Genomic DNA, 23019 nt, shown 5'->3' on the forward strand with positions numbered 1-23019 from the left:
CTTGGCACTCCCCAGAGCTGGATCTTGACCAGCAACACAGAGAAGTCTCCTCGTCCCCTCCAGTGAAAGCATCTAGATATGTGATCCCAGAGATGAATGAAAAAAACCTGAAGAACTGTTTCATAGGAATCTTTCTGAAAGGAAAATATCATTGAAAACGAGTGATTTGCTCCTCCAGCTCAAAGCCATGTAGGAACAGAACTCAGACTAGAAAGAAAATTAAAAGGACAAAAATAATTATTATTTCAGTATGTATTTGAGAAGAAACACTCACAAACATTTGTATCATCAACTGAGACTGATACACACCTGGTGAGTAGGGAAAAGATGATATTGAAATCAAAAGCAGAAAAATAAACCGTCTCTTTCTGATTATGAGTGACTGAAAAGCAAGGAAAATTGTTTTCACATTCTTGTCCTTATTGTTAGAAGTAGTGGTTTGAGTCAGTATTATTATCTGTGCTATAACAATTAAAAGGAAATAATTTCAAATCCGGATATCATCTTTCTTTTTATAGCTATAGATATGAGTTCAATTAGGTTTTCTTATTTTTGTGATATGCATATGAGACAGGATGCTATCTTTCTTTTCTTTTGAATATTACTCTTTCAGTTTCCAAATAGTGTTTCAGTTTCTGAACTAAAAATGTACAAACCATTTTTAGTACAGAAAATTTTACAACCTTCAGAATAATTGCTTTTATAATTTACTAGTTGGACATAAGTATCTGAGTTTTTATACAATAATTTATGAGAAATGAAATCTTCAGAAAAAAATTGGCTACTTTGATGCAACTGTTTAGTAGGTATCCATAACAAATAATTAACATATATAGTTTCTGGACACATGTAAAAGCCTTTAAAAATCATTTGAAGTACACACAAAATCCAGAGTGCTGTAGTAATAACAACTAATATGAAATCCTGACAAATTAGAAGTTTAAGTCTGATATCTGTAAAGTATATGCCATTTCCTATTTTTCAGTATGTTCTTGAACCTTTTAAAAATAAACACATCGACAATTAATTCCGATAAATAATATCAAATAACAAATTAGAAGTATCTCTTCTGTTTGTTTTAACCAAGCTTTCTTTTCCCAACTAAGGGAAATATATACAAAAGGAAATGTTTCATATTGGGTACTGAAACACAGTAATTTTGCACAGTATTAAGACCATACTATGATCTATAGAAGTGATAACATGCTTGCCAACCAACAAGTTTTATTTAGCAGGACAAGACAGTTATCAGAGCTTAAGTTTTATTTCTACATGAAATGGTTATCTATTTTAACAAGTATGTATTTATTTCCACATGGCACCATTACTTTAGCTAGATTTCACATACCTGCTTGTTCATCAGTGAACACCGAAATGGGTATTAACAGTATATAAAATCAGTCTTTACATATTTTTTTCTGACAAATATATGCCCAGAGACTTCACTCTATTTATGTCTGTATAACAAAAACCAACTGGAAAGTTTTAAAAAATACTGTTCTGTTCAAGCAGTTATCTACCGCTTTTAAAATAGTGTGAACCTGTGGAAACATAGTATTATATATCTGACATTTTCCTTGTAAAATGCATTATGAAGCATGCTGGTATTAATAAACCATGTGCTTTCAGACCTCTAAAGTGCTTTGCTATAATTCTGTTGAAAACACAGTAAGATGGTATATTTCCTTCCATGCTATTAACATACAGCAAACAAATTTTAGGTCATCACCTCATCAGCCTGTCTTGATTGGAAAGAGTGCAAAAATATAAAAAGGAAAAAAGAAAAAAACTTTTAGGAGTTCATAAATATTCGTAACCATATTCTGATTTATGAGTTAACAGTTCCTAAGTAAGCAGAGATAAAACTCAGAAAAATTTTGGTCAAAAATACATTACAAAAAAAAAAAAAAAAAAAAACAGAAAGCAACCACACATATTCCCTTTTTCCTCACCCCACCCCCATCACAGTCAGAAAAATCACCCTTCTTTTGCAGCAGGGCACTCTCATCCCTCTCGTCCCTTCCGTTATTGGAAGGCAAATGAAAATACAACGACCCTTTCCTCTTCTGATTTACCTCAGGACGCAAACATTTACACACAAACAGAAGCTACCGATTTCACAGAAAGCACCAAAACGGAAAAGAGCAAGACTCACTGACCCATTTGGAAGACAAAGACGACAGAACAGGAAAGCTCTAAAAATCAGCTTGTGAGGCCTCTGAGAGATATTCTTCTGGCATTTCATCACAGCAGCCCCAGACCAGTTCACCTCCCTGGATACAGGGAGGAGGCACTAAATAGAGCTGTTTATTAAAGCTGTTGTGTGGATTGCATTAGGAGGCGCGGGCAGACCACCTGGACCTTTCAGACTGTGGCAGTGTTTAATTTGCAGCTTGCCCCTCTGCAGCGGGCAAGACCACTACATACATCTCCCAGGCTCGATCACACACTATCTGGGTTGGGAGTAAAGGCACGTGCATTTATGTATTTATATTTCCCATACAGCAAGGGAGAGAGAGCGAGAAAGAGCGAGAGAAGACAGTCCAAATCAAAATATTTAACAGAAAATTGTTAACTACTACCGAGAAAACATGCTACTTTATTCTCTTCTCACACTTTCTTTCAGAGATCACTATCTCTCAACAGAAAATAAATTCTAAAATATATATATTTTTAAACATTCAGGCAAAAGGGTAAATTCAGTTTGTTCTCTGCTTTTTTTTTTTGGTGGTTGTATTAGTTTGGGTTTGTAAGCATCGCATTGAAGTTTGAAGCTGAGCTCTCCTGGCTAGATTTTAATGGGTGCCTTTTCCCTTTCGCACTTTCAGCGCTACGCTGGCAGGTAGCTGAAGATACAGATAGAAAGATGGTACTGTAAATATGAATTATGTGAATCATATGGTGAGATCCTTGTGGAAAAAAGGGGAGTTGAGAAATGGCTGACTCCATACCTGACCAATTACAGCTTGCATGGTCCCCGTGTCCTGCTGGGCTGAGAGATCGCAATCCATCATATGTTGTCTTTGAAAAAGAGAATGGGGGTTTCTGGCATGCATCTGTCAATCAACTTCTGTACTCACAACCATCACCAAAAGCAAAGGGGGGGGGGGAGTCAAGCTGCTCCACCAAATAGGATGAAACTGTCATGTGACCTCCGGCAGACACACACACACATTCACTACCTCCATAGAGCGTAAGAATTTTCTGTAGATATGAAATGACATTGACAAATATCCAATACCAAGTAAATAAAGTGAGACAAACAGCTATTCACCAAACACAAAACATTGGCTGTAATCTTCTACTAAAGGTTTAACAAACCTAAGAGGATTTTTTTAAATGCTCTGGAAACCTATGTTTAAAACAAAAACAAAATTAACTATTTCATGTGCTAATTGAGACTTTGATATCTATGCTACCATATGATTTTTTTCCAATAATTCATTACCCGATATCTCTTATCCCTAATGATTTTATCTTCAGATTCTCAAAATGGTCTTTTGATACTGTTCAGTAATCTCTAGTTTTATACAACGTCACCTTTATGGAAAAGTGTGGGTTGTTAACCATCGGATAACACAGATGCCTCGCTATATGTTGACTGGAAATGCATATACACTATCACCAGTGTAAACTGTGATGACCATGCCTATAAAATATTCAAAGTGTGTAGAAAGTAGCCGTTCATCCTTAAAAGGTTAGGAAATTATTTACTTGCAAGTCATCTAAACTGATAAAACATACAACATACTGACAAATATTTCAACTTATTTTCATTTAATTTAAGCTATTTGATTCCACACACCCTAGGATAAGATTATTGATGTATTATGAGTCAGCTATTATAAGAGCAACCTAGAAGTTATTTAACCCTTTCAGGATTAAGATCAGAACCTGATTTTCAAGACAATCTGACAGATACTGCAAAATTGCTCTTTGAATATCCAAAAGCATAAATAGTATCCATTGATCTGGTGGCTTTGTGGAGTTAACATTTGCATTTGGCCATTTTTTAAACTTAAGTTCATTAGTTGGTGTACTCTAACTTTTCTTTTTTTTTTTTTTTTAATTTTTAGTTTTTTATTTTTTAAATTTTAAAATCTTTAATTCTTACATGCATTCCCAAACATGAACCCCCCTCCCACCTCCCTCCCCAGAACATCTTTCTGGGTCATCCCCATGCACCAGCCCCAAGCATGCTGCATCCTGCGTCAGACATAGACTGGCGATTCAATTCACATGATAGTATACATGTTAGAATGTCATTCTCCCAAATCATCCCACCCTCTCCCTCTCCCTCTGAGTCCAAAAGTCTGTTATACACATCTGTGTCTCTTTCCCTGTCTTGCATACAGGGTCGTCATTGCCATCTTCCTAAATTCCATATATATGTGTTAGTGTACTGTATTGGTGTTTTTCTTTTGTACTCTAACTTTTCAAAAAAATTTACAGGAATACTTTGTGTTATGAAAATGGGTATATTTTTTCAAAGTTCAAATCTAACGTTAAGCTTGAAAGGTAGAGGAGTATTGAGAAATGTTTAACAACAGAATACATATTTTTATATAGATTATAACATTGTATCGTTGCTTGAAAATTAAATGAACTTCAAGTAAGGAAAGAGAAAAAAAACAACTTGCAACATATTTAAAGAAAGCTTTAGGAGGGAAGAACTAGGGATTGAAATCTCATGGACTTCTAATTAAGAGTTGCCCCACAATATAAAGATTTATACACACACACACACACACACACACACACACACACACACACACACCCTTAAATATGCATCCCCAAAGGAAAAAGAAACTGCACCAACTGGGTAGCCTTCCTAGGAACTGCCGACAAGGAAGGTCCTCCTAGACAAGATTAAAATGCACAGACCGCCCCTGACACCCTTTTCTGCCCGCGGAGACACGGACACACCCAGGTATTTGTGCAGCCACCCCAGATCAGACGCCTCTCGCGCGCGGGTCGCCACCTCTGGCCGCGCAGGGGAGGCGGGGACAGCGCCCTCCACCCCCGCGCCCGGAAATCAGGGCCTGGGGCGCCTTGAGATCCGCGAGGGCTGCGCCAAACTTGCCCAAAGCCTGCGGGCTCACAGAAGCCAGGTGGGGTACGGCCGCTCCTGGCGACGCCTTCATGGGACAGGAGAACAGAGACACACCGACAGGCAAACAGGGAGCGCGGCAGGACCTCGAAAGTTGCAGAGCCAAGTGGGGGATGGGCTGCCGCCCCCACCTCTGCAGCGCAGCCGGTGTCCTCTCGTTGCCACCTCCCTGCAGGCTTAACCTTCGCCTAGGATGGAAACTTCCTGGACAGTTTGGCTGGGTTCGGGGTGGGGGACAGGCTACTGAGGCCAAAGACCCCCTTTGAAGCTCCAGGTTGGCGTAGAGACAATTGTTTGCTTAACGGTCCGGACCTTCCGACCGGTGTTAATTACCGTAATTACTCTCCATCGCGGAGGGAGCTCTGAGCCAGGCAGACACTTGATATTGTGTTCACTAAGCCTCAACAACTCAGTAAGGCAGGGACAGTCATTCCCATTTTACAGATGAGCACAAAAAGACATAGCTCCTCAAAATTAACAGGGACATGATTTAAACCTGCGCCGAATCCAGAGATGGAGCTTTTCCTATGAAACCAGAGGTTTCCATATGTACAGTACAGACTCATTCAACAAATATTTATGGAACCTGTGCTATCTGCCACGTGCTGTGTTTACTGCTGGAGATATTGCAAAAGGTAGTTCCTCAGGGGTCTTACATTCTAGTGTTAGTGCAGAAACTTGTCAAATAATCACAGGAATTTAAAATTATTCTGAGAGTGATGGAGAAGGCAAAACCGTACCAGCAAAACCTGTATCAAAAACACTGACCTAGTCGTGGGTGTGTAGGTTGAGCAAAGGGAAATTAAGTAATTAACTTGAAATAAACTAAAGTTGAAAAAAATTTCAGGGAAAGGGAGAAAAGGCATGATGGAGTAAACATTCTCTGCAGAAGAAATGTGCAAAAGGTGATGGAGGATTGTGGCTTATTGGAGGAGATTTAAGCAGACTTTCTACCTTAACTGGATCGCAGACTGGAAGAGAAAGGAAAACTGGAAGCAAAGAACAGAAGCACTTAGGGTCTCTTAGGTATGGAAGATGATTTACCCAAGCCAGGAGCACTGCAAAGGCACTGAGAATATTTTAGCAATGTCTCACACTTTAATTTTGAAAGATGTCTCTGGCAATAGTGTAGAAAGTTAGGGCTGGGGCTGGGATAATAAAAGTTGATTTGGTGAGACTAGTTAGTTATAGGGCAGCGGTGCTGGTGTTACAAGAACTACATGATTTCAAGATGAGAGGTAAAATTCACAGAACTTTATGACTGACTGATGGTGGAACTTGAAGGAACAAGAGATGTCTTTCTGGATTGCACAAAATGTACAGTGGGCGATGCCATTTGCTGAGCTAGGGAATCAGAAGCAAAAGCAGGTTGGAGAAGGACGGTAAGGATTATACTTCTAGTTTAAGTTTTGTTTTGTTTTTTTCTGGCTTTGCCATGAAGCATGTGGGTCTTAGTTCTTGGAGTAGGGGCTGAACCTATGCCCCCTGCAGTGGGAGCATGGAGTCCTAAACATTTGACCACAAGGGAAGTTCCCTGAATCATAATTTTAGTTTGAGATTTATTTTCACTGCAATCTTCAGGTTAAGAACGATTATCTCCCTTTTTCTGATGAAAAGTCTAGGGATTTGAGAGATGACGCTACTTGACCATGATCAGGCAGCAGATGGGAAGGTTCATCTGGGGGAAATCCAGGTTCTTGACACCTGCATTAGACTGCTTTGGAATGAGTTGGTGGGTCTGGGTTACCCAGCAGATTAAAATTGTCCTACCAGGAAACCAAGGTAAAACTGATAACTAGAACTGTTCTTAGAATTTCCCACAATGACAAGTCTCCAGATGACATGAAAGGCATCTTTGGTGTAAAAGATTGGTTGAGATGCTAGACCTTGCCCAAATAAAAACTGGAGGACGGAGCTTCAGGCCTAGTATGTCAAGGAAAGAATAATGTAAAAACAAAAAGCCACTTTTGAGTTATTCAATTAAAAGCTTCTGTTAATGTTTAGTCACCAAGTCCTGTCAAACTCTCTTTCGACCCCACGGACTGTAGTTCGCCAGGCTCCTCTGTACATGGGATATCCCAGGCAAAAATACTGTAGTGGGTTTTCATTTCCTTCTCCAAGTATCCTCCTAACCCAGGAATCAAACCTGTGTCCCCTGCATTTCAGGCAGATTCTTTGCCACTGAGCTACCTGGGAAGCCCCAACAGCCTCTATTTAGCATCAACAGTAAGATTTCCTGGTAGGTCCTTGAAAAGGTCAGTTTTCATTTCAATCCCTAAGAAAGGCAATGACAAGAATGTTCAAACTACTGCACAATTGCACTCATCTCACACACTAACAAAGTAATGCTCAAAATTCTCCAAGCTAGGCTTCATCATTATGTGAACCAAGAAATTCCAGATATTCAAGTTGGATTTAGAAAAGGTGGAGGAACCAGAGATCAAATTGTCGACATCCATTGGATCATATTAAAAGCAAGATAATTCCGGAAAAACATCCACTTCTGCTTCGTTGACTACGCTAAAGCCTTTGACTGTGTGGATCACAACAAACTGGAAAATTCTTAAAGAGATGAGAATACCAGACCAGCTTACATGTCTCCTGAGAAATCTGTATGCAGGTCAAGAAGTAACAGTTAGAACCGGACATGGAACAACAAACTGGCTCTAAATTGGGAAAGGAGTTACATCAAGGCTGTATATTGTCACCCTGCTTATTTAATTTATATGCAGAGTATGAAATGCCAGCCTGGATGAAGCACAAGCTAGAATCAAGATTGCTGGGAGAAATATCAATAACCTCAGATAGGGCTTCCCTCATAGCTCAGTAGGCAAAGAATCTACCTGTAATGCAGGAGATCTGGGTTCAGTTCCTGAGTTGGGAAGATCCCCTGAAGAAGGAAATGGCAACCCACCCCAGTATTCTTGCCTGGAGAATCCCATGGACAGGAGGGCCTGGCAGGCTACAGTCCATGGGGTCGTAAAGAGTCAGACACGACTTAGCGACTAAACCACCACCATCACCACATGCAGGTGACACCACAAAAAGAAACTGGGGAAACTCTTGATGAAAGTGAAAGGGGAGAGTGAAAAAGCTGGCTTAAAGCTCAACATTCAGAAAACTAAGATCATGGCATCCGGTCCTAGCACTTCATGGCAAATAGACGGGGAAACAATGGAAACAGTGACAGACTTTATTTTCTTGGCCTCCAAAACCACTACAAATGGTAACTGCAGCCATGAAATTATAAGACACTTGCTTCCTGGAAGAAAAGCTATGACCAACCTAGACAACATATTAAAAAGCACTGACATAACTTTGCCAACAAAAGTCTGACTAGTCATAGCTATGGTTTTTCCAGTAGTCATGTATGGATGTCAGAGTCGGATATAAGATGCTTGCTTCTTGGAAGAAAAGCTATGACCGACCTAGACCACATATTAAAAAGCACAGACATTACTATGCCAACAAAGGTCCAACTAGTCGTAGCTATGGTTTTTCCAGTAGTCATGTATGGATGTCAGAGTCGGACCATAAAGAAAGCTGAGCACTGAAGAATTGATGCTTTTGGACTGTGGTGTTGGAGAAGACTCTTGAGAGTCCCTTGGACTGCAAGGAGATCAAACCAGTCAATCTTACAGGAAATCAGTCCTGAATATTCATTGGAAGGACTGATGCTGAAGCTGAAGCTCCAATACTTTGGCTGTCTGATGCAAAGAACTGACTCCTTGGAAAAGACCCTGATGCTGGGAAAGATTGAAGGCAGGAGGAGAAGGGGATGTCAGAGGATGAGATGGTTGGATGGTATGACCGACTTGATGGACATGAGTTTGAACAAGCTCCGGGAATTGGTGATGGATAGGGAAGCCTGGTGTCCTGCAGTCCATGGGGTCACAAAGAGTCGGACATGACTAAGCTACTGAAGTGAACTGAACTGAACTGGGAGGTACTCTGGGTAATACAGAGACTTGAATAATATCTGCTTCTTGACATTCAAAGATTCTTAATTTAGCAGGTAACACACATATGTAAATGACTTAAATACAGCACAAATTGCTGTTTAAAAAATAAACTAAACACGTAAGGAAGTTTATCTCTGGGGGTTGTTTGATTCTATTTGGTGGAAGATTCTTACAGTTTTAGCTACCATAACATACAGGTTTGTGTCAGAATCTCCTCCAGCCATTCATTACCTCTGACTTGTCTTCAGAAAGTGGCCACTCCTCTGTTTTGAGTTTCTCATCTCGTAACTCCTTAAGGTCACTGTAAGAATGTGGGGAGATAATGTCCTGTGAGAGCTTATTGAGTCATATTCTGTAGGTACCCAGCAAATGTTAGTTATTTTCCCATATGGAAGGAATATAGGAAGAAAGGAAAGATGAATTCTTCACCACCATGAAGATGGTGGCAGGATTTTGATTATGATATAAACAGGGAGTATTTTCTATTTGGGGCAAAGGGAAGAGCATGAGAAAAACCATCTGTTCCTCTGTCAGTGTGGGTGTCAGATGCTTTTAAGGTTAAAACAATGTAAAACAAATGGAGAGGGGCAGAAAGTATTTCACTTAATTTTTACTCCCAGGCTCACAAACAAGTTTAGGAAAGAAAATTCCTAAAGTAAAATGTTCATCATTACCATCACCTCTTCTGCTTTCCCCTCTCCCCACCAAATTTTCATAAAATGATACTTTTCCAATCTTGTAAGACCCCTTCTTGCATCACAGATCATCTAGACATGACAATTTCCCAACAGCCCCAACACCTGATACCATCTGGTATATGAGACAACAACCGGTCACCAAAAATCAGACTCAGTCTCCAACTTCTCAGGAAATGAAATAGAGATGTCCAAATTTCTTTTTTTTTAATTGAAGTATAGTTGATGTACAATATTATATACCTTCCAGGTATACAATATAGTGATTCACAATTTTTAAGGTTATGGATAGTTATTATAAAATATTTATAGTTATTATAAAATATTGCTTATATTTCCCAATATGTCCTTAATTTCTTAATAACTAAAATCCTAAGAATACTGAGAGATAAATACCATACAGGGAAACAACATAAAATAGAGGTTTTGGTCATCTGTTTTTCAGTAAATCTTCTGCAGTGTTTAAAGGGAGAAGAGATAATATAGCTGAGGTCTGCAAAAATCAAGAGAAGAAAACATTCAAAAAGTCACCAGGAAGAATCCATTTCTGCTCAGTCTATTTCCACTGATGCCATCACAACATGCTGGTTTATTTCAGTTCTGTTGAATAACCTTCTATCTTCTGTCTGAAAACCTTCTACCTTCCTTTTCTCTCTGTTAAGACTTGTTCTTTCTCTGGTTAATTTGTTACAGTTTTAATTTTTTTTTGTTTGTTTCTCTCCTACTCTTTGCTTTTTATTCTTCTGCTTTCTGGTCTAAATGTTTTTCCACTATTAATAGTTTTATTTTTTTCACCAGATCTCCCAAATCTTGTTCTTGTTACATGTCCATATGACTTCAATCTTCTTCCTAGAGTATGAATCATGACAGAGCATCCTCTAGAGTACACCTCGCCATGCAGCTGTTTCAGGATTTTCAGGGCTGATGTAGGAACCAAGATAACAGGTAGACAAGAGATAGTATGGAGGAGTTAGATATACATAGTTAAGGCATCTCATGGACTTTCTTTGAGGTCTTTAGTTCACTCTTTTGATTCATCTCGTACCTCTTTTTCAAGGTTAGGTTTTCCTGAAATTTCATTTGGCACCATTAGCCTTTGAAATGAGCCATTCCCTTCTTTATTTGCACTATCCCCCTAATATCACAGTTTTGCCTCCACTTTTAAGTTTTGTAGATCATTTCTCTGGAATAGTGTTTTCAATCATTTTCCTTAAGCATTCTCAGCATTAGATGAATTTTACTTCCACAGTTCCTTGAGCAGTATAGCGACTCTGTACCCTGGGATCTTTTGTTGTTATTTTCATATTTCTGGAGAAATTGAGGACAGGAAAAATACCAAAATGAATGAATGAATGAATATTTTTAAAAGAGAACAGGGGGAAGAGGGAAACCTACACAATAAGACTTGGAGAATATAGGATCCAGAGTGGTTTGGCTTGCTGAGCCAAACACCATCAGTCATGAGGACCTGTGATTTTTTTTTTTCCTTTTTACAACATAGCTTTGAATCATGATTTTTCCCTGAGAGACAACGACAAGATTTTGCCTTTAAAATGAATAGCTAAGAAGTTCAACACCTTGTTGTCTGGGCAAGAATGGCCTGTGAAAATACTGATGTACAATCAGAACTTCAACCTTGTTACCTTTTCTACCAAGTGACTATCCTCGATAAAAACAGAAAAATCCAGGCAAGGGAGCCAAGATCCTTTAATTTCCATTTTCCCCTTTCATGAAATGCTTTGGTTACAGTTACACATTTTGGTCTTCCAGAATATATTTCTTCTGCCTGAACATCTTTGGAAAAAAAGCATTAGAATGCTCTTGGATTTCACCGTACTATCTGCAGTTTTGGTGTCTGAGCCCAGTGCTAACACAAAGTTTCTAATGAAAATTTTCCATGGTGGTGCAAGCACACACTTTGTTTCCTTATAGCAACAATGCACTAAGGGGATTTTTTCCTCTTTACTTCATGGCTATAGCTCCACATGTATGAAAAAGCTAAATACAACTGTCCATTTATTCTGAATATCAATAGGTTCACAGAATTTTATTAAAATATTTTCTTCACCTAACTTATTGATTGATTGATTTTATTTTTCGGCAACACCTCACAGTATGTGGGATTTTAGTTCCCTGACCAGGGATGAAAGCCACGCCCCCTGCAGTAGACACATAGAAGAATCTTAACTGCTGGAGCTCCAGGGAAGTCCTGGTTCACAGCATTTTAACCCAAACCTGGTTCCACTTTTTCAAAGACAAGCACTTTTTAAATGATATCTGCAAAGAACTAAAAGAACTTCACACACAGCTCTAACTTTGGAAACCCCATTTCTATCCTGGCTTTCTCCGTCATCATCAATAACCATAACCATAGTAAAAATAGAAACCATGGAGAGGGAATTTCAAGGTTTAATTCAGTCTGAGGACTCTAGAGGGTCCCTGAGACCCTTCTTGGGGGTCCACAAGGTCAAAACATTTTCACATAATAAGAAAATGATATTTGCCTTTTTCACTCTCGTTTTCTGAGGAAAGCACGTGGAATTTTCCCAAGGCTTCCTGATGTGTGATTTATAGCAGGCTGGATGCAGAAGCAAGTATGGTTCCAAGTCTTTTATAGAAAGCCAGATGCTTCCCAGGTGAACAAAAATGTAAAATAACGCCACTCTTCTCACTAATTAAGGGGGGAAAATGAAGTTATTTTCTCATTTTAAAATTATGTTATCATGTAGTTGTTTTAAAAGACCTCATAAATAAACCTTTTTAAGGTTTCTTGGCTTTAATTTCTAATGTAATAAATATTGATAAATATAACACAAAAGTTGGGGGGTGCCAAGCAATTTTATAATGGTGTCAAGAGGTCCTAAGATTAAAAAGTTTGTGAATAGCAGACATAATACAGTGTTTACTATATGCCATGTACTGCCCTAAAGCACTTTATATACATTAACACATTTAATTCTCACATTGACCCTAGAAAGTAAATATTTTTATCTTGACTTTACAAATAAGGACACTGATTGCAATATTTTATTGGCTATTAAATCTTCTTTGGGAAAATGTCTATTCAGGTCCTTTGTCCATTTTTAAATTGATTTAGTTTTTTGTCAAAATTCTTTATGTATTCTGGATATCAATCTCTTATTAGATCTATCACTTACAAATATTTTCTGCAGGCTGTCTTTTGAGAATCTTTGTATTTATACTAGTCAATTAAATTCTGCAATTCAATAGCAAAAAATAAATATATATATAGTCCAATTTAAAATGAACAAAGGACCTGAATAGACATTTTTTTTCCCCAAAAGAAAATATATGAATGACCGACAAGTACATGATAAGGTGCTCAGGATCACTAATCATAAGGGAAATGCAAATGAAAACCACAATAAGATATCACATCAGGTCCATTAGAATGGTTTTCATTAAAAAGACAAGAGATAAATGCTGGTGAGGATAAGGAGAAAAGGGAAACTTTGTGCTCTGTTGGTACAGCTACTGTGGAAAACAGTATGGAGATTCATCAAAAATTAAAAATAAAACTACCACATGATGGAGCAATTCTACTTCTGGGAATATATCTGGAGGAAATTAAAACATGATATTGAAGAAATATTTGTATCCCCATGTTCATTATTTACAGTAACCAAGATATTAAAGCAATCTAAGTGTCTATCAGTGGATGAACAAATATCTGGGTTTTACTCTAGAATACTCTAGCCAAGAAAGCAGAAAGGATTTAACAAAACAAGTCTGGTAGGGAGGATGTGTATTGAAATTGGACAGTAACTTACTCAGAAGTTACTTGCGTTCTTTGATTTTGTATATTTCTGTAATTTTTCCTAATAAAAAGTAACAAAAACAAAGTCTCTTAGCAAAACACTAAATTTAAATAAAGACCAAAACTTTTCAAATAGACATATGAAAATGGTCACCTACAAAAGAGTTTTATTCGGAAATTTTAAATGGCAAGAAATCATGGGGAAATAAATGTCTATAATGTTGAAGAAAATCTAATGTAACTTAGCCAACAGAGAGATAAAAGCCAATAAAATATAATCCATTTAATAGGAAACAGGAAAGAAATAAAATATGAAAGAAACACAATGTAAATATAAAGCAAAATATTCAAATGTGGAAATAAACTTGTATATTGAAAAGTTTAAAACACAAATCAAGCAATGTGGGAAGAAATTGGAGCTATTTGCATTATGATAAGAATACAAGTTGGAGAAAATTAATACTTTGTCAAATTGAAGAACTGAAGATGTATATTGACCTTCAAATTGACCCTCTTGTAAAAGTCTACTCTGGAGAAAATCTCACATCCATATGTGCTTAAGGAAACATATAAACAGATATTTATTCCATAACCACTTACAATTGTAAAAGACATAGAAAATCTCCAGTAGGAGAACAGACAAATTGATGTATATGTATACTATGGAATGCTATACAACAGTTTAATTGACCAAAATAGATCATCATGGAAAAACTTTTAAAAGGTAGTATTTGGTTGAAAAAGAAAAAAAAAAAAGTTGCACTTTTAATGCATGTAACATCATCTAGACCATGTGAATTTTAAAAGTGTAAAATATTATTGTATCTTATTAATACTCACATTCATTGTAGTAAAGGTATAAAATCATGCATAGAAAGGAAACGCACCAAATTAAAGAATGTGATTATGTTAGGGAACAGAATTAGAAAGGGATGGGGGTGGCTTTAGCTGTATTTACAATTCTTTTACTGTAAGATATGGCATCACCAACTCAATGGACATGGGTTTGGGTAGACTCCAGGAGTTGGTGATGGACAGGGAGGCCTAGCGTGCTGCGGTTCATGGGGTCACAAAGAGTCAGACACTACTGAGCAACTGAACTGAGGTGAACTGAAGATATGTTTGAAAGAACAACCAAAAATGCAATATATTTTTTTTGTCTCTTCAATTTTTCATAGCTCTACTGGTTTCATTTTATTTCTTACTCTTCTGTCAAATACTCTGATGCTTTCATAGTATTCATGTTCCTTGAAATTTCCTTAAGATACTAGTACTATCAAAAATTATCTTTTCTTATTCTTCCGAGGAAGTACTTTTAATCGGTGGTTGACAGTCTACATTCTCAAAATTTGTTATTGTATAACTTTGTAGGATGATTGCATGGCTTCCACAAGGATTTATATCATTTTTGGTTTGTTCATGTTGAAATGGGGCCATTTCCATCCATGAACTTTCCGTTTTCTTTATCTCCAGCTTTTCATCAAATAATTGAAACTAAAAATAGTGTGTTGGAACTTCCCTGGCCATCCAGCAGTTAAGGTTTCCTTTCCAATATTGTGGCCAGGGGAGAAGGGAGCTCAGGTTCCATTGCTGGTTGGGGAACTAAGATCCCACTTGCTGTGAGGCAAAAAAAAAAAAAAGAAAGAAAGAAATAGTGTGTAGACTCTCAATATCTCCCCACCATCATATAGAAAATGGTCTCCAGTCTGGATGTTTCCTAGTCTTCCCCTTGTTAATTTTTTCTAACATGTGGCTTGTTCCGAGTCTTTTTTAAACCTTAAAAAACTTTTGTGTAATTCTAATACATTTCTTTCCAATCAGCTTGCTTTATTTTCTTCTGGAGGATAATTGTTAACTCCTTGATTAATTCTTCACATTTGATTTCTCTCTCAGTTTTCCATTTCTATATTATTAGTTTTGAGATGTTCAGAAGTATTTTTCTTGGTTTTTTTAACTTTTTAATTTTATATTGGAGTATAGTCAATTGACAATGTTGTGATAGTTTCAGTTATCTGGAAGCATTTTAAATTCAAATTATCATCAGACTTTTATGAAAAATGAAGGAATGGTGTTAAGGTAATAGCTACAGTATTTTTACCTTTGGCCAGTGTATTGTCTGAATTCTGTGGAAACAACAGAGAGATATTTTCAGATGTACAGTTTCTGAATGTATTTCACTACTAAACTCTTGATCAATACTCCCTTGTAAAATGGGGATAATAATATCTACCTCAGAGTTGTGAGAGCATTTAGTGGACACAGTATATATAATGCCCAAGTATATATTAGAGCTAGGTGCCAGTTAATAATATTCAATACTAATAAGAATTTACTGTATAGCACAGGGAACTCTACTCAATATTGCATAATGGCCTACATGTGAGAAGAGTTTTAAAAAGAGTGGATATAAGTATATATATAGGTGGGTGTAACTGATTCATTTTGCTGTACAGAAAGCTAAGACAACATTGTAAATCAACTATACTCCAATAAAAATAAATTTAAAATAATAATGGGAGGAGAACAAGACGGCAGAAGAGTAGGTGGATGTGGAGTACATCTCTCTCCACGGATACATCAGAAATACACCTTCAGACACAGAAGTGCATGCAGAACACCAGCTGAGAGAAGACAGGAGTACCTGACCCGGAAAGACTATACAGAACCAGGCAAAGCTTGGTAGGATGAAGGAACTAGGGGGAAAAACAGGAGTGTTAGTAGGACTGGACCCGCTCTTGGCAGATGGGGGAACTGAAGCAGGGGTCCGATCCCCACACTGGGGCAAATATCTGAGTCAGAGAAGAAACATTTAAGGCTGAGAGTGAAACAGTTGATCTGGGGCAGCCTAAATGGAATGAGAATCAGACAGTCCTTGTGACAGCCATATTTAATCCAGACAGGGACCAGGGTCCCCTGGAAGGTGGAGCAGCTGGGAGCTGGAGTTTAGGGATTGTGGAGCGATCCCAGGGCAAGGGCTGCTGTTGATTGCAGAGAGAAAGATCGAGGGGAGGTGAGGGAGGAGATTGTGATGGGAAATTCCTGTGTAGGAAAGCCGGGCAGCCATGGAAGCAAGGCGATACTGCTGAGTCACAAGTAAAGGATGGAGCCATCACCATAGCCTCTCTCTTCCCACACCCACCAGCAGCTGAACAATAGAGCAGCTGGTCCATCAAACGCCTGACGCACTGAACTACAGAGTATGACCCTACCCAGGGTGCTCCTTTAAGTGACTGATGTGCTGACTACAAAGTAGGACCCCATCCAGGGTGCCCCTTTAAGTGCCGATCTGCAGAGTAGGACCCCAGCCAGGGGAGCACCTCTAAGTGCCTGATCCACTCGACAATATAGAATGACCCCAGGCAAGGGAGCCCTGTAAGCGCCAGAACAGGCCTTCTGATCGCCAGCTACAAGAGGCTCAAAAAAAGTCTCTGATAGGGCCATATTCCTGCAACAGAGGTAGTCCATGTCCCTGCACACTTGATGCTGCCAGGGTCCCCACAAGCCAAGCAGCTGTGCCACTTTCACGCTCAACTCTCACTGGGACAGAGCTGGCACAGGCAAAAAAGTCTTGTGTCTATGCACGCAGGGTTGCTTTGGTAGTGTCCAACTCTTCGTGACCCTGTAGACTGTGGCCTGCCAGGCTTCTCTGCCAGGGAGGAAGGTTCTCCAGGCAAGAATACTGGAGTATATATTGGCAAATGCTAATTACCACATACCCTTCTAGAGCACTATATTTCCTGCTGCCCTGGCCGCCAACTCCCCTGAGTACCTGGTGCTGCAAGAATACCTGTGACCCAAGCAGCTGCACCATCTCCACACCTGGCCCTCACAGGGGCAAACCCAAGTCCTCCAGGGCAGCCTCGGGAGCAACCCCAGTGGATGACCCACATTCAGGAAAATGAAACCACAATTGAAACCCAGGGGCAGTGTGGCTAAGGAAGAAGACCCAAACCTTCCCACCAGCAGTACAAGCTGCAGATTAAATCCACATAATCAACTAGACACTCTGTGTCTATGGAATATTAAAAGTCATTGAGAGCTCCCACAAAAGAAAACGCACTAGTTCTGACAGCTGTGGACATTGGAAGTGAGAACACGTAGGAGGAGGACCAGATTAGAATCTGAGCTTCCCCCACAGCAGGTCCAGAGACCAGCACAGCATTGGAGGGCATCCTTGGGAGGTGAGGTGGACTGTGACTCCCAGCGAGGGAAAGGATTCTGACAGCATTGACTCAAGAAAAACATTTATTATTCTTATGTTTTGATTTGTTCTGTAGATTCTTTTGGATTTTTTTCTTTTTTCTTTTTCCTCTCTGCCCCCCTGCCCCGCCCCTCATTGTAGCTGTCGATTTTATTGGCACAATTAAATCTAATTAAGCTGTTGGGAGCTTTTTTTTCCCCCCTCAGTCACATTTTTTATCACTGTTAGAAACCTCTGCCTCTACATTGGGTTTTTGCAGTTCTGTGGAGTTTTCTTTCTTTTTTACTTTTTTTCTTCTGGGTTTTTTTTCTCTTTTTTATGATTTTATCTTTAATTTTTAAAAAATCTATTATATTTTTTCTACATTTATTCCTTTTTGCCTTTCCTAATGTTCTTTTCCTCTTGCAGTTAGTCTTTAATGTATATAAATCTTTATCTACCTCTATTTAACTTCGATATTTATTTTTTCTTTCTTTTCTTTCATTCCTTTCCTTTCAACATATTTGTTAGTTTTGTTTTCAATGCTTTATTCCCCACTTGGCACTTTGCTTGAGTTTTGTTTTCCGGTTTGTACTTCAGCTCGTTGTTTTCTTAACTGGTAAATATAATTTTCTATTTCCTTTGTTTGCCAGGTCAGTCTGCTGCACTTTACTTTTGTTGGGCTGTTTTCACTTTGCTCATAGGTATATATGTACACGTGTATATTCCAGTATTGTAATTATTATTTGCCTGGTTTTGTAACTGCCATTTGTCTGGGGTTCATCTTTGGTTTCTCATTTTTGGATATTTGTTTTACTCCCACTTAATACCATAACAAACCACTTGTGGAATATTTGTTCCTGACCAGAGATCAAGCCTTGAACCTTTGAAGTGGGACCACTGACACCAAGATCCTACACTACCAGAGAATAACCCTAGGGAGTAGCAAATAGTGAGAACTCACGCAGAGGAAACCACTTGCATACAAGACCCCGCATCACCCAACAACCAGTAGGACCCTGTGCGGGATGCATCATCTAAACAACAAACAAAACAAAAATACAAACCTGATCATCAGCAGACAGGACTACCACTTCACTCAGCCTTGCCATCAGAGGGAAAATAAACAAACAAACAAACAAACAAAAACTCAGCACAAATCTCACCCTATACAATGGTTACACAAACCACCAGACCAACCTTAGGAAGGGAAAAATCAAAAGGAAGAAAGAATTCAACCTTGAAGTCTGGGTAAAGGAGACCTCGAGCCCAATAAGTTTTAAAAAAAAAAAAAATGAAAAGGCAGAGAAATACTACACAAATGAAGGAACAAACTGCAAACACAGAAGTCCAAACAAATGAAGAGGAAATAGGCAAGCTATCTGAAAAAGAATTCAGAACAATGGTAGTAAAGATGATCAAAAACCTTGAAAATAAAATGGAGAAAATGCAAGAATCAATTTAACAAAGACCAGGAAGAATGAAAGAGTAAACATACAGAAACAAACAACACAATTATTGAAATTAGAAATACTCTAGAAGTAATCAATACCAGAATATCTGGAGCAGAAGGACAAATCAGTGAACCAGAAGATAAAATGGTGGAAATAACTTCTGAAGAGTGAATAAAGTAAAAAGAATGAAAAGAACTGAGGACAGTCTCAAAGACCTCTGGGACAATATCAAGTGCACCAACATTCGATTTATAGGGGTCCCAGAAGAAGAGAAAAAGAAAGGGTATGAGAAATTTTTTTGAAGAGATTATAGTTGAAAATTTTGCTAACGTGGAAAAGGAAATAGTCAATCAAGTCCAAGAGACACAAAGAGTCCCATACAGGATAAACCCAAGGAGAAATATTCCAAGACACATACTAATCAAACGAACAAAGACTAAACACAAAGAAAGAATATTAAAAGCAGCAAGGCAGAAGCAACAAGTAAAATACGAGGGAAACCCCATATGCTTAACTGCTGACCTTTCAGCAGAAACTCTACAGGCCAGAAGGGAATGGCAGGATATATTTAAAGTATTGAAAGGGAAAAAATCTATAATCAAGATTACAGTACTGATCAAGGATCTCATTCAATATTGATGGAGAAATAAAAAGCTTTTCAGGTAAGCAAAAGTTAAGAGAATTCAGTACCACAAACCAGCTTTACAACAAATGTTAAAGGGATGTATATAGTCAAGAAATACAAGAGAAAAAAGATCTACAAATCAACCCCAAACAATTAAGAAAATGGCAGTGGGAACATATATATCAATAATTACTTTAGATGTAAATGGATTAAATGCACCAACCAAAAGACACAGACTGGCTGAATGGATACAAAAATGAGACCCATATATATGCTGTCTACAAAAAACCCCACTTCAGACCATAAGACACATATAGACTGAAAGTGAGAGGATGGAAAAATATATTCCATGCAAATGGGAAGCAAAAGAAAGCTGCAGTAGCAATCCTGATATCAGACAAAATAGGCCTTAAAATAAACAAGATTACAAGGCATAAGGAAGGACATTACTTATTGATCAAGGGATCAATCCAAGAGGAAGACATAACAATTGTAAATATCTATGCAGACAAAATAGGCCTTAAAATAAACAAGATTACAAGGCATAAGGAAGAACATTACTTAATGATCAAGGGATCAATCCAAGAGGAAGACATAACAATTGTAAATATCTATGCACCCAACATAGGAGCACCTCAATACATAAGACAAACACTAACAGACATAAAAGGAGAAATTGACAGTAACACAATAATAGTAGGAGTCTTTAACACAGTACTCACACCAATGGACAGATCATCAAAACAGAAAATTAATAAGGAAATACAAGTCTTAAATGATATGTTAGATGAGATGGATCTCATTGATATCTTCAGGACATTCCATCCAAATGCAGAAGAATCCACCTTCTTCTCAAGTGCACATGGAACATTCTCCAAGATAAACCACATCTTGGATCACAAATTAAACCTCAGTAAATTTTAAAAAATTGAAATCATATCAAGCATCTTCTCTGACCACAATGCTATGATTGTGTGTGAGTGTGAAGTCACTCAGTCATGTCCGACTCTTTGCGACCCCATGGACTATAGCCTAGCCTACCAGGCTCCTCCCTCCATGGGATTCTCCAGTCAAGAGTACTGGAGTGGGTTGCCATTTCCTTCTCCAGGGGATCTTCCCAACCCAGGGATCGAACCTGGGTCTCCCACATTCCAGGCAGATACTTTAACCTCTAAGCCACCAGGGAGGCTAGATATTAATTACCAAAAAAAAAAAAAAACTGTAAGAAACACAAACACATAGACATTAAACAACATGTTTCTAAATAACCAACACGTTACTGAAGAAATCAAAAGAGAAATCAAAAAATTTCTAGAAACAAATGACAATGAAAACAGGGCAACTCAAAACCTATGGGATGCAGCAAAAGCAGTTCTAAGAGAGACGTTTATGGCAATACAATCCTACCTCAAGAAACAAGAAAAACATAGAATAGACAAACTAACTTTACACCTAAAACAACTGTAAAAAAGTAGAACCAAAAAAAAAAAAATAGTAGAAGGAAAGAAATCATAAAAATAAGAGCAGAAATAAATGAAAAAGAAAGGAAAGAAACCATAGTAAAGATTAGTAAAACTAAAAGCTTCGAGAAGATAAACAAAATTGACAAGCCTATAGCCAGACTCATCAAGAAAAAAAGAGTGAAGAACCAAATTAAAAAATTTAGAAATGAAAAAGGAAAGGTTACAACAGACAATGCAGAAATAAAAAGGATTATGAGACTATTATGAACAACTATATGGCAATCAAATAGACAACCTAGAAGAAATGGACAGATTCTTAGAAAAGTTCAATCTTCCAAGACTGAACCAGTAAGAAATAGAAATTATGAACAACCCAATTACAAGGACTGAAACTGAACCTGTGATCAAACATCTCCCAAAAGACAAAAGCCCAGGACCAGATGGCTTCACAGGAGAATTTGATCAAACATTTAGAGAAGAGCTAACGCCTATCTTTCTAAAACTCTTTCAAAAAAATTGCAAAAAAAGAACACTTCCAAACTCATTCTATAAGGCCACCATTACCCTGATACCAAAACCAGACAAAGACAGCACAAAAAAGAAAAGAATTACAGGCCAATATCACTAATGAACATAGATGCAATAATCCTCAACAAAATGTTAGCAAACAAAATTCAGCAACACATCAAAAAGCTCATACACCATGATCAAGTTGTGTTTTTTCCAGGAATGCAAGAATTCTTCAATATATGCAAATCAATGTGATACACTATACTAACAAATTGAAAGGTAAAAACCATATGATCATCTCAATAGATGCAGAGAAAACCTTTGACAAAATTCAACACCCATTTACAATCAAACCTCTTCAAAAAATGGGCATAGAAGGAAACTACCTCAACATAGTAAAGACCATATATGATAAGGCTACAGCAAACATTATTCTCAATGGTGAAAACTGGAGGCATTCCCTAGAGGGGATCCGAAACAAGACAAGGGTGTCCACTTTCACTTTTATTATTTGACATAGTTCTGGAAGTCCTAGCTATAGCAATCAGAGAAGAAAAAGAAATAAAAGGAATCTAGATCAGAAAAGAAGTAAAGTTCTCATTGTTTGCAAATGCCATGATACTGTACATAGAAAACCCTAAAGATAGTATCAGAAAATGGCTAGAGCTAATCAGTTAATTTAGCAAAGTTGCAGAATACAAAATCAATACACAGAAGTCACTTGCATATTTATATACTAACAATGAAAATACAGAAAGAGAAATTAAGGAATCAATCCCATAATTCATTGCAACAAAAATAATTAAATATTTAGGAATAACTTACCTAAGGAAACCAAAGAACTGTACACAGAAAATTATAAGACACTAATGAATGAAATCAAAGATGACATAAACAGTTGGAGACATATTCAATGTTCTTGGGTAGGAAGAATCAATATTGTGAAAATGACTATATTACCAAATGCAATCTACAGATTCAATGTGATCCTTATCAAATTACAAATGGCATTTTTCACAGAACTAGAACAAAACATTTCATAAGTCATATGGAACTACGAAAGACCCTGAATAGCCAAAGCAGTCTTGAGAAAGAAGAACAGAGCTGGAGGAATCAACCTTCCTGACTTCAGATTATACTACAAAGCTACAGTCATCAAGACAGCATAGTACCAGCACAAAAACAGAAATATGGACCAATGGAACAAGATAGAAAGCCCAGAAATAAACCCATGCACCTATG

General features: G+C 37.8%; 1 protein-coding gene across 1 annotated transcript in view; it reads right to left on the reverse strand.

The window, feature by feature from the left end:
- The window catches only part of POU6F2 (POU class 6 homeobox 2), a 503169-nt gene extending 500113 nt beyond the window's left edge, over nucleotides 1-3056 (reverse strand). Inside the window, exon 1 of the mRNA XM_069588256.1 lies at nucleotides 2952-3056. Within this exon, the coding sequence (XP_069444357.1) occupies nucleotides 2952-3056 (105 nt within the window). The remainder of the gene's footprint in view (nucleotides 1-2951) is intronic.
- Nucleotides 3057-23019: the final 19963 nt, after the last annotated feature.

Source organism: Ovis canadensis, chromosome 4, assembly GCF_042477335.2.
Source record: "Ovis canadensis isolate MfBH-ARS-UI-01 breed Bighorn chromosome 4, ARS-UI_OviCan_v2, whole genome shotgun sequence".
In the NCBI taxonomy this organism is placed as follows: domain Eukaryota; kingdom Metazoa; phylum Chordata; class Mammalia; order Artiodactyla; family Bovidae; genus Ovis; species Ovis canadensis.